Below are 13,652 nucleotides of genomic sequence, written 5' to 3' on the forward strand. Positions count from 1 at the left end.
GAGCGGTCTTGGGTTGAGGACTTATGAAAATTCACCTGACAGAAATATTTGTTCACTTTTATATATCTCTGTGTCTTTCAGCAGTACTTTTCTCCTTAAATATGTAAATGTTGTGTGTTGCAGTATGTTCGGATACGAGAGGCCTGACTTGTGGCGATTTTGAGATTGGTTCTTGGAGTCTCAACTGTCGAGAGAGTGACATCCAAGTTCCAGACACCGAACATAACTGTACTATGGATTGTGACCCATTGAATGCCACAGTGACCGTCTGCTCAGGCGACTGCACACCAAAACAATGTTAGATTGGAGGCTTTGTGTACTTTTCAACTTAAAAAAATCGGTACTGGTTTGTAATGACGCTTGTAATGTTATCAATTGAAATCGGCATGTCTCTGTTATGAAACAAAGCGATTCACTAAATTTGATCCTTACTCACCGCAGTGAATAGTTTTCACACAGAAATCAATTAATGAAGAAAACACTGCGTTAAAATTTTAAAAAAAATTAGGTGTTTCTTCGCTCTCAAACGAAGTTTGTAGCAATTATATTAGTCCTGTCGGTCTTTTTTAAGCGATTTTTCTCTTGACCGATTTGTCGTCTGACGCTTTTGACTTTTCGTCCTCAAAAACGGGATAAACGTAGCGCTCAGCGGGCATCAAGTGCTCTTAGAGCCTTTCAGCTCTGTTTCAGCTCAAACTGTTTTGAAGACTTATACTTATGGTGTGAAGGGCGGCTCTTAGAGGTTGAAGACACCCCCACTGTTGACGCCCCCCCCACCCACCCCACCGTTGCCCACCCCTCAACCCTCCCCCCTCCCTCCCTATCATTCCCCCGATGCCCTCCCCCGTGGCTACTGACGAACAACTGATCGCAAAAAACACGCAATAGAACCTGTCATAGAACCTTTTCTAGGGTTGTATAACAGGTTACTGCATAGCTTATAGTTGTGGCGGAAAGGTTTCAACATTTTAACATCACGAATTGTAGCATTTTTTGAAAAAACGTGCATTTTTTTTCAATTTTTGTTTATCTTTCTTCTTCATTATTCACGTCCTTCTAGCCGCAGGGGCCAGAAAACGTCTTTAAGGTTGAATAATAAGTTACTGAAAAATTTTTATTTGCAAGGAATAGCTTTAAATTTTTTAAAATGACGGTTTTTTTGTCGGTTTTTAAGTTTCCCGAATCTCAAGAGCCAAGAAACCTCATCTATGATTTGACAAGAGATTAATGTATAGTTTCTAAATGTAATGGAATGTTTTTCAAGATTTCAACACCGAGAATTTTAGCATTTTTTTTTACAAAACTTGCAATATTTTTTCAATTTTTTTGACATTTATTGTCATTATTCAGGTTTTTCAGCCTAACAGAAATTCTTTGTCATGGTTTGAAAATAAATTACTGGAAAATTGGCAACGGATTAGTGTTCAACTTTTATCCCAAATTTTAGCAATTTTTTTATGCAACCTGCAATTTTTTTCAAGTTTTTTTGTAATTTTTTAGGTTTCTCCAGCCCCAAGAGCCACTTAACCTCCTCTTGGTTTTGATTTTAGGTTACTGCACAGCTTCTAGATGTAATGGAATGTTTTTAAAGACTTTAAAATCAGCAATTTTAAAAATGTTTTTTTTTTCAAGTTTTTTTGAGTCTTTCTGAATTTTTAACCATTTTTCCGGCATCAGGGTCCTAGGGACCTCCTCCAGGGTTTGATGATAAACTGTCGCATAGTTTCTAGACTTAATGGAATGAATATCAATATTTCAATTACTCTGCTTTAGCAATTTTTGTTAAAATATAATTTTTTTTCCAAATTTTCGGAAAATTCTTGTCATAATCCATGTGTATGGATCTTTATGAGCCAGTGAAACTATTTAGAGCTTGAAATAGGGATACTGGATAGTCTATTGTGACAATGAAATTGTTCTGAAGATTTTAATATCACGAATTTTTTTGCAAGATTTTGTTAAAATTTGCTATTGTTTTCGAAATTTTTGAATATTTTTTTCCTTTTCTGAGTTTAACGATCATTACTGGCCAACGAAGTTTTTTCAAGTCTTGTAGAAGGGTTACTTGACATAACTCCAGAGAGAAAAAAAATAGTTTCGCACTTTTTCACTCCGAATGCTGGAAGCTTTTCTTTTATTTTTTGCAATATTGCAATATTTTTTAAAATATCAGTTTTTTTATTTGATTTATTTACTAACAAGGCTAGAAAACTAAAAGTTGCAGTGTCGAATCAAGCGAAAGCTAGCCTCACTAAACCGTAGCTAGCTACTGACAAAGCCAACCGCTAGCCGGTTGTGTATGTTCAAAGTTCTAAGTGATATGCAATCAATAAAGACTAATTTTATTCAAAAGGACCTATAGCCCTTAGTCATGGTTTGTTGGCTATGTCAATGCCTCTATCGCGTGAAGGACTTGAATTAAATCTGTCACAACTGACACCAGCTAACAGAAAAATAGTTTTTTTTCTTGTAGTATTACTAAGCGGATCTTTTCGCCGCAATTATATTGCAGAGCTGAAATAAAAGGACGATAATTACCAGGCCTATTTTACTTATTTACCTGTCGACTAATTAGCACACTTTATAATAGGTGTCAAGTGACGTGAATAAAATTCGAACTGCGCCACCTAACAGCTAAAAAAGAAAGCCCGTTTCTCAAAGACGAACACTAGTGGACTCTACGAATGACTTCCAAAATATTTTGGAACTAGTCATGAGACCCGTGATCAACATTTTAGGTTGAGACTTTTGAAAAGACATTCGACCTTGCTGGTAGCTAGTAAATCTAACGGGAATTTAGCAGGCGCAAACTAAGTTGGTGTCATTTTTTTCTTAGTTGCAACTGTATTCGTCTTTCAAACTATCATCTGAACAGGATTTTGCAGCAGCAACTTAAATCTGCTATTTTGTCAAAAAAACAGCCATAAACTTCAACATCATCGATCAGTGAGATGGAACTAAATTATTTTCAATTTGAACCCCTCACTAGCTTTTAGTTAGAGTTACACTCAAAGATTGTGCTCTATCCTCGCACCCTGAATGTCTTGGGTCGGGCGCCCTAAATGTGAATATGGCAAATTACTTTGACGATGGATGTTATTTGGTTTCTATAGATTGCATTTATTTTGATTTTATATATTTGCGTGTCTGTGTTGTTTGTGTATGTATAAATAAATAAATTTAAAAAATTATCAGAAGTTTTTGCAACTTAACGACTTCCCATGTCGTGCAGTCAAGTGCTGAAGTCTACCTGTGTGCTTTTTTTGTTTTAAAAAGGCAACTTTACGGCGCCTGAACTTTACGTCGACGACTTTGTACGGCGTTTTAAAACAGGCTTCTAACTTAATTGGCGTACATGACGTATGGATTAAAACATACTCAAACGAATTTATTATTATTATTTTACCTCTAATTAATTTATCAAAATTCACAGGTCAAGACATGGGCATGTTGTACGCTAAAAAGAAGGACGCAAACCCCTGTCTCTATACATGCATGGGATCAGTACAGCCAGATATGTGCGGAGACTTCCTGGACGCCTACGGGGACGACGAGGGCTTCTGCTACTGTGGCGACGACCCCTCCACTGGAGAGGAGAGGGCATACGACATGTATCTTAAAATGTGTGTCAAGAAGAGCGAGTGCTCGTGCCAGTTGGATCTGAGACACCTGGACCGACAGTTGACAGCGAAGGAGGTGGCGGTGATGACTGGAAACACTGCCCTCTGGAATGTTCTGGCACTTTTTGACCAAGACTTTATTGATGTGCCTCATTGTCCTCTCACTCCTAACCTAAAAATGCCCTGCCGAATGTAAGATCACGCATGCATTTGGCCCTCCGTCCTGAATGCTAACAGTTGGGGGGGGGGGTTGTTGAGTTGGAAAAAAACAGTTGATTTGCACCGATACTTAACTTTTTTAAATTTTTTAAAACTGTTTTATGATTTTTTTGCTAAATGCAAATTTTTGATTTAAATGCCAATTCTGTGTTTTTTTTTCTCGACCAACCCCGCCCTCTTACCGATTATGTAACTCATTTTAATTTATCAGAGCAACCAGTAGTTCAATATAGCTATTTAAATTTAAGATCAGTACCGTTAGCACCCCAACCCCCTTTTAGAAAATAGTTATCGAAATTTGTGACTAGATTTGGGATTGGAAATTTTTACCCTGGATAATTAGTAAGCTGGGTAAGCAATGTTAATTTCGTTTTTCAGTGGATGCAGTGCTGGCAAATTTGAAGTGGAATATGGCTGCAATTGTTCGTACGATGGACAGACTTTCGTAAGTACTATTGTCTCTTAAAAGTAACCAGTTATTTAAAAATCCCAAAGCGTAACCGGTGACATTACCAGCCAGCGCCCCTATCATTAATTAATATTGCACTATTTTGTGGACACTGTAAATGACCGTAAAAACTCGACTGTGCTTTAGCTAACTCCATATACCGCTATAGAAGTAGAGCTTAGAGAGGGTTTCAGGACAATATACCCAATGGCATTATACCCAATGCCATTATACCCAATGCCATTATACCCAATGCCATTATACCCAATGCCATTATACCCAGTGCCATTATACCCAGTGCCAATATACCCAGTGCCATTATACCCAATGCCATTATACCCAATGCCATTATACCCAATGCCATTATACCCAATGCCATTATACCCAATGCCATTATACCCAATGCCATTATACCCAGTGCCATTATACCCAGTGCCAATATACCCAGTGCCATTATACCCAGTGCCAATATACCCAATGCCATTACACCCAATGCCATTATACCCAATGTCATTATACCCAATGCCATTATACCCAATGCCATTATACCCAATGCCATTATACCCAGTGCCATTATACCCAGTGCCAATATACCCAGTGCCGATATACCCAATGCCATTATACCCAATGCCATTATACCCAATGCCATTATACCCAATGCCATTATACCCAATGTCATTATACCCAATGCCATTCTACCCAGTGCCAATATACCCAATGCCATTACACCCAATGCCATTATACCCAATGTCATTATACCCAATGCCATTATACCCAATGCCATTATACCCAATGCCATTATACCCAATGCCATTATACCCAATGCCATTATACCCAATGCCATTATACCCAATGCCATTATACCCAATGCCATTATACCCAGTGCCAATATACCCAGTGCCATTATACCCAATGCCATTATACCCAATGCCATTATACCCAATGCCATTATACCCAATGCCATTATACCCAATGCCAATATACCCAATGCCATTATACCCAATGCCATTATACCCAATGCCATTATACCCAATGCCATTATACCCAGTGCCATTATACCCAATGCCATTATACCCAATGCCATTATACCCAATGCCATTATACCCAATGCCATTATACCCAATGCCATTATACCCAATGTCATTATACCCAATGCCATTCTACCCAGTGCCAATATACCCAATGCCATTGCACCCAATGCCATTATACCCAATGTCATTATACCCAATGCCATTATACCCAATGCCATTATACCCAATGCCATTATACCCAGTGCCATTATACCCAGTGCCAATATACCCAGTGCCAATATACCCAATGCCATTATACCCAATGCCATTATACCCAATGCCATTATACCCAATGCCATTATACCCAATGTCATTATACCCAATGCCATTCTACCCAGTGCCAATATACCCAATGCCATTACACCCAATGCCATTAAACCCAATGTCATTATACCCAATGCCATTATACCCAATGCCATTATACCCAATGCCATTATAACCAGTGCCATTATACCCAGTGCCAATATACCCAGTGCCAATATACCCAATGCCATTATACCCAATGCCATTATACCCAATGCCATTATACCCAATGCCATTATACCCCATGCCATTATACCCAGTGCCATTATACCCAATGCCAATATACCCAATGCCATTATACCCAATGCCATTATACCCAATGCCATTATACCCAATGCCATTATACCCAATGCAATTATACCCAATGCCATTCTACCCAGTGCCAATATACCCAATGCCATTACACCCAATGCCATTATACCCAATGTCATTATACCCAATGCCATTATACCCAATGCCATTATACCCAATGCCATTATACCCAATACCATTATACCCAATGCCATTATACCCAATGCCATTATACCCAATGCCATTATACCCAATGCCATTATACCCAGTTCCAATATACCCAATGCCATTATACCCAGTTCCAATATACCCAATGCCATTATACCCAATGCCATTATACCCAGTTCCAATATACCCAATGCCATTATACCCAATGCCATTATACCCAGTGCCAATATACCCAATGCCATTATACCCAATGCCATTATACCCAATGCCATTATACCCAATGCCATTATACCCAATGCCATTATACCCAATGCCAATATACCCAATGCCATTATACCCAATGCCATTATACCCAGTGCCATTATACCCAGTGCCAATATACCCAGTGCCATTATACCCAGTGCCAATATACCCAATGCCATTATACCCAATGCAATTATACCCAATGCCATTCTACCCAGTGCCAATATACCCAATGCCATTACACCCAATGCCATTATACCCAATGTCATTATACCCAATGCCATTATACCCAATGCCATTATACCCAATGCCATTATACCCAGTGCCAATATACCCAGTGCCAATATACCCAATGCCATTATACCCAATGCCATTATACCCAATGCCATTATACCCAATGCCATTATACCCAATGTCATTATACCCAATGCCATTCTACCCAGTGCCAATATACCCAATGCCATTACACCCAATGCCATTATACCCAATGTCATTATACCCAATGCCATTATACCCAATGCCATTATACCCAATGCCATTATACCCAATGCCATTATACCCAATGCCATTATACCCAATGCCATTATACCCAATGCCATTATACCCAGTGCCATTATACCCAGTGCCAATATACCCAGTGCCATTATACCCAATGCCATTATACCCAATGCCATTATACCCAATGCCATTATACCCAATGCCATTATACCCAATGCCAATATACCCAATGCCATTATACCCAATGCCATTATACCCAATGCCATTATACCCAATGCCATTATACCCAGTGCCATTATACCCAATGCCATTATACCCAATGCCATTATACCCAATGCCATTATACCCAATGCCATTATACCCAATGCCATTATACCCAATGTCATTATACCCAATGCCATTCTACCCAGTGCCAATATACCCAATGCCATTGCACCCAATGCCATTATACCCAATGTCATTATACCCAATGCCATTATACCCAATGCCATTATACCCAATGCCATTATACCCAATGCCATTATACCCAATGTCATTATACCCAATGCCATTCTACCCAGTGCCAATATACCCAATGCCATTACACCCAATGCCATTATACCCAATGTCATTATACCCAATGCCATTATACCCAATGCCATTATACCCAATGCCATTATACCCAGTGCCATTATACCCAGTGCCAATATACCCAGTGCCAATATACCCAATGCCATTATACCCAATGCCATTATACCCAATGCCATTATACCCAATGCCATTATACCCAATGTCATTATACCCAATGCCATTCTACCCAGTGCCAATATACCCAATGCCATTACACCCAATGCCATTATACCCAATGTCATTATACCCAATGCCATTATACCCAATGCCATTATACCCAATGCCATTATACCCAGTGCCATTATACCCAGTGCCAATATACCCAGTGCCAATATACCCAATGCCATTATACCCAATGCCATTATACCCAATGCCATTATACCCAATGCCATTATACCCAGTGCCATTATACCCAATGCCAATATACCCAATGCCATTATACCCAATGCCATTATACCCAATGCCATTATACCCAATGCCATTATACCCAATGCAATTATACCCAATGCCATTCTACCCAGTGCCAATATACCCAATGCCATTACACCCAATGCCATTATACCCAATGTCATTATACCCAATGCCATTATACCCAATGCCATTATACCCAATGCCATTATACCCAATGCCATTATACCCAATGCCATTATACCCAATGCCATTATACCCAATGCCATTATACCCAATGCCATTATACCCAATGCCATTATACCCAATGCCATTATACCCAATGCCATTATACCCAATGCCATTATACCCAGTGCCAATATACCCAATGCCATTATACCCAATGCCATTATACCCAATGCCATTATACCCAATGCCATTATACCCAATGCCATTATACCCAATGCCATTATACCCAATGCCAATATACCCAATGCCATTATACCCAATGCCAATATACCCAATGTCATTATACCCAATGCCATTATACCCAATGCCATTATACCCAATGCCATTATACCCAATGCCATTATACCCAATGCCATTATACCCAATGCCATTATACCCAATGCCATTATACCCAATGCCATTATACCCAATGCCATTATACCCAATGCCATTATACCCAATGCCATTATACCCAATGCCATTATACCCAATGCCATTATACCCAATGCCATTATACCCAATGCCATTATACCCAGTGCCAATATACCCAATGCCATTATACCCAATGCTATTATACCCAATGTCATTATACCCAATGCCATTATACCCAATGCCATTATACCCAATGCCATTATACCCAGTGCCAATATACCCAATGCCATTGTACCCAATGCCATTATACCCAATGCCATTATACCCAATGCCATTATACCCAATGCCATTATACCCAATGCCATTATACCCAATGCCATTATACCCAATGCCATTATACCCAGTGCCAATATACCCAATGCCATTATACCCAATGCCATTATACCCAATGCCATTATACCCAATGCCATTATACCCAGTGCCAATATACCCAGTGCCAATATACCCAATGCCATCATACCCAATGTCATTATACCCAATGCCATTATACCCAATGCCATTATACCCAATGCCATTATACCCAATGCCATTATACCCAATGCCATTATACCCAATGCCATTATACCGAATGCCATTATACCCAATGCCATTATACCCAATGCCATTATACCCAATGCCATTATACCCAATGCCATTATACCCAATGCCATTATACCCAATGCCATTATACCCAATGCCATTATACCCAATGCCATTATACCCAGTGCCAATATACCCAATGCCATTATACCCAATGCCATTATACCCAATGTCATTATACCCAATGCCATTATACCCAATGCCATTATACCCAATGCCATTATACCCAGTGCCAATATACCCAATGCCATTATACCCAATGCCATTATACCCAATGCCATTATACCCAATGCCATTATACCCAATGCCATTATACCCAATGCCATTATACCCAATGCCATTATACCCAATGCCATTATACCCAATGCCATTATACCCAGTGCCAATATACCCAATGCCATTATACCCAATGCCATTATACCCAGTGCCAATATACCCAATGCCATTATACCCAATGCCAATATACCCAATGTCATTATACCCAATGCCATTATACCCAATGCCATTATACCCAATGCCATTATACCCAATGCCATTATACCCAATGCCATTATACCCAATGCCATTATACCCAATGCCATTATACCCAATGCCATTATACCCAGTGCCAATATACCCCAATGCCATTATACCCAATGCCAATATACCCATTGCATTTTGATTTTTTCGTTCAATAATCCGACTACAAATTAGCGGGCGCTATTAGAAGTATGTATTAACGTATTTAATGGCCATGGCATTGCCATGTCTCAGCGGCCCGTGAGACTTGATATGAGGCTATCACAACCGAACATGGAATAAATTTTCCCGCTTGAGTATGTTAAAACGTACGTGTAATAGCGACGGCTAATAAGATAGTCAGATTATTGAACGAAAATATCCAAATGCATTGGGTTTAATGGCATTGCGTATATTGTCATGTAACCAGCTTAAAGGTTTCGAACCTACTATCTGCAGAACAGCGACCAGGCATGCTACCGTTGCACCAAAGCTCGGCTGAAAGTCGCAACTTGGTTAGCTTCAAATACCAGAAGCTGGGTTATTACAGGACAGAGAAATTTTATAATTACCGATGAGTTTAATCTTTCCTTTGTCGCCGTATCCAGCAGTGTAAGGCCCCTTTCTACATGAATTAAGACACGTTTTGTGGAATTGAAGAGGTAAAAGTGATCAAATGGTCCTTTCTTTTTAATTGGTTAGGGGCACTGGTTCGTACTGAAACAAATCTATCAGGAGTTGGTATCTTTTCCGTTTCTGCCCCCCCCCCCCCCTGTACGCTGGGGGCACAAACGGAAAAGATCTAAGATCTGGGGATCTTAATTCCGGGGGGGGGGGGGGGGGGGGGGTATAATGTGAAAGACCCAAAATTTCGCGCCTTGATTATCTTAATTATAGGTTTTTTCATCAGTCAAAGTAAAAGTTTCGGCATGAGTTAAAAGTTTTGGAATATGTTTTGTGTAGAAACCTGGATCAAGGATTGACGGATTCAATGCGAGCGAGTATGACGATGCCAAGATCTCCAACCCAGACTGTATTGAGGCCTATTGTGAGAATGAGTATGGTCACATCACGTTCAAAAACACAGAGACATACAAAACTCTCCAGGAATGCCAAGATGTAAGTCATTACCAATTTATTGTTCCAACATTTTTTCCAAAATGGGGGAATATATATGCGAGGCTGACTTTTTTTCGTTCAGTCAAAATTTCACTTTTTGTTGAGGCACTGAAGCGAAAAAAGAAAAGTAACATTTTGTAGCCCTTAGAGGCTACGTTTTATTCTTATCAAAAAACTACAGATTGACAACCCCCCCCCCCCCCCCCCCCCCCCCTCATCCTTTCCTTTTCATGTTTTCCTTCCCATTTTTTCCTTCCAATTTTTCCAGGGAGGGGGACGTATGAATAATTTTTATGGGCTTAGTTTTTTTGAGGTGGAGCGGTTTGAATAGGCTGTAATATTAATTTAAGGATGTTCAAATATTGTTTCAAAAATTAATTATAAATTATCCGAGTTTTGATTTTTTGCGGTTTTTCAGCTATTTTTTTTTAATTTTTAAGTTGATATAGCAATTCTTTGCCGTTGTTTCATTTTATCTCATTCAGTGCGAATTGAAAGGACTTCTTTTAAGGGTCTTGATGGGTCTTTTTAAGTGACCAGATGATAAGTTTTTATGGTTTAAAACAGTGTTTTTATGGATAAAATCTGAAAATCTTGTAACAGAAAATTGGAAAATCTTGTAACTGTTTTCTAGAAATTTCTTCCAATATTTCTTTCTTTTTAAATAATAGAAATATTTTTAAGCCGAGCATGACTCGCCTATTGCTGTTTTTTGTTCCGACCCCTCTTGAGGGGGGGAGGAACTATATACTCAACTGGTTTTTTTTTTTTGTTCAGTCAATTTTGGCCGATCGATATATTCATCGTAGAGAGTTGAGACTGGTATCATTAGAAAGCTTGTCCAGCGTATAATATGGAATTAAAATGATTTTTTAAATTTTCGTTTTGGACAGGGAGATATCGAGGTTTGAACTTTCGAGAAAATAGAGTGAATTCCGTTGATTTCATTCACTTTTTTTCGGAATTTTGGACAAAAATTTCGCCAATTTTGTAAAAAATTTAATAAAATTTTTCATGAAAATGTTGTTGATTTTACGTTTAAAGACAAATTACATTGTCGGCTATTTTCCTTGAATTTTTTGTTACAAATTTTAGCTAAAATTTTCACAAAGTTCAGACTCTTTCATCAAAAACAGCACGAAATAAGTTTTTTTAGTCCACTCTGATTAAATTTGCAGGTAGTGCACACCCAAACACCACTAACACAATCTTTGTAGACTAAAATGGGAGCTAAATCCACTTCAACTTCCGTTGAGAGTGCTCTGTAAAAAAAACTTTGCCGTTTTTTGCTAACTTTTTTCGTTGATTATCAAAAACGCAGCATTTACTTTTGACTTTTTAACAAACAAAATATCTCTATCAATGACGTTCCAAAAATTAAATATTCCTAAGGGACAATCCACTTTAGCAGGACTAGTTTTGTACCAATCTTGGACTGTTTCAATCCAAAAATAATTCGGATTGTCATCAGTCTGTTTTTTATTTAAAAAAATACTATCTTTTTTATATTAATCAAATAACAGAACATTTCAAATCAAAGCTCACTAGTGATAGGTCCTATTGGCTTCCCAAATTGCTCAAAAGAATTTATCCAGTTGATTGAAAGCTTATGTTCGTTTTGACTTATAAAATATTTCATTTTTAAATAAAAAATGGCTAATTGAACTTTGCCTCCATTTTTCTCTTACTTTGGTCAACTTGTAGCTTAGTGTCGGCTATCAAAGAGTGCTCCTTCTTAGTGCTGAGTTCAAATTTAGTCTTTATTGCGGTTTTACGCCTTAAGTTATGGTGTTCTGGCTTTGATACTACTAGTTTTCACAATTTTTTTTTTAATTTTTAGGTATTTGCCCATTTTTCTTGTTTTCTAATTTTGTCAAATTATCACGTTTTTGTCAGTTCATATATCACTTTTTTCGCGTTTGAAATAACGCACAATTGATAATATTTAAATCCTTAAAGATATAGATTGTGGTTCTTTACCGCTTCGACAATACTTTCTCGAAGAATTTAATTGAATTTTTGAAATTTGTCTTTGACTGTCGTTTTTACTTTGTCTTTTTAGTCGCATTTAATTTCTTGTAAAATGACCCGGTTTGGTTGGCTTTTCCTGGAAGAGTAGGTGAGCAGACGTTTTGATATTAGAAGATAGATAATGGCTTTCATGACTTTGAAAACAATTGTTTTCCAAAGTAAAAAAAAAAACATTTCAACTTCGCAATTTTGTTCATTCTATTGTCTGTTTGTTACCTGGTCTCGTTAATTAAAGGTTAAAGATGACATTAATTTTGTCAGGATAAGGTGTCAAAAGATATTGGTGTCACAAAATCTATTGTTTAAAAAAAATTTGTTATGAATTTACTGGCTTCGACACGGGCTTTTCACAAAAAAAAAGTAAACTAATTTTTGATTTTTGTCGTATTTGACGTTCTTTTTGTAGATGTATAACATGTTCTGGTTAATTGCAGGTCTCGAGGGCTTCCTTTGGAAGAGTAAACGAACCTATTCAATTTTTTCATTTTGTAATTAATGGCTTTCATGTGTTTGGAAAAAAATTTTTTTGATAAAAACAAGTTTTACATAATCTTGCTTTTTTTTGTTCTAATTGTTAACTAGTTTCATTAATGAAAGGTCACATAATACATTTCAAGGGAAGGTGTCAAAAGGGATTAGTGTCACAAAATCTAATGTTTTAAGAGAATTCGTTATGACTTTACTGGATTCCACACGTGTTTTTCACAAAAAAAAGTAAATGAGTTTTTGATTTTTGTGATATTTGACGTTCTTTTTGTAGACGCAAGACGTATTCTGGATCATTGAATTTTGGAAGAATGGACAAACATATTCAAATTTTTCATATTGTAATTAATGGCTTTTATGTCTTTGGAAATAAATTTTTTTCGAAAAAAAACAAGTATTACATAATTTTGCATTTTTTTTCTT

The 13,652-nt window shown here is 37.7% G+C and overlaps 1 protein-coding gene across 1 annotated transcript in view; it reads left to right on the forward strand.

Annotated features, from left to right (window-relative positions):
- The first annotated feature begins 107 nt into the window (after nucleotides 1–107).
- The window catches only part of LOC142355720 (uncharacterized), a 33,463-nt gene continuing 19,918 nt past the window's right edge, over nucleotides 108–13,652 (forward strand). The window contains exons 1-4 of the mRNA XM_075407795.1: nucleotides 108–297; nucleotides 3,434–3,812; nucleotides 4,218–4,284; nucleotides 10,557–10,712. Coding sequence (XP_075263910.1) covers nucleotides 108–297; nucleotides 3,434–3,812; nucleotides 4,218–4,284; nucleotides 10,557–10,712 — 792 coding nt within the window. The remainder of the gene's footprint in view (nucleotides 298–3,433; nucleotides 3,813–4,217; nucleotides 4,285–10,556; nucleotides 10,713–13,652) is intronic.

This window comes from Convolutriloba macropyga, unplaced genomic scaffold (assembly GCF_964194025.1).
Source record: "Convolutriloba macropyga unplaced genomic scaffold, txConMacr16.3 SCAFFOLD_2548, whole genome shotgun sequence".
Classification (NCBI taxonomy): Eukaryota; Metazoa; Xenacoelomorpha; order Acoela; family Convolutidae; genus Convolutriloba; species Convolutriloba macropyga.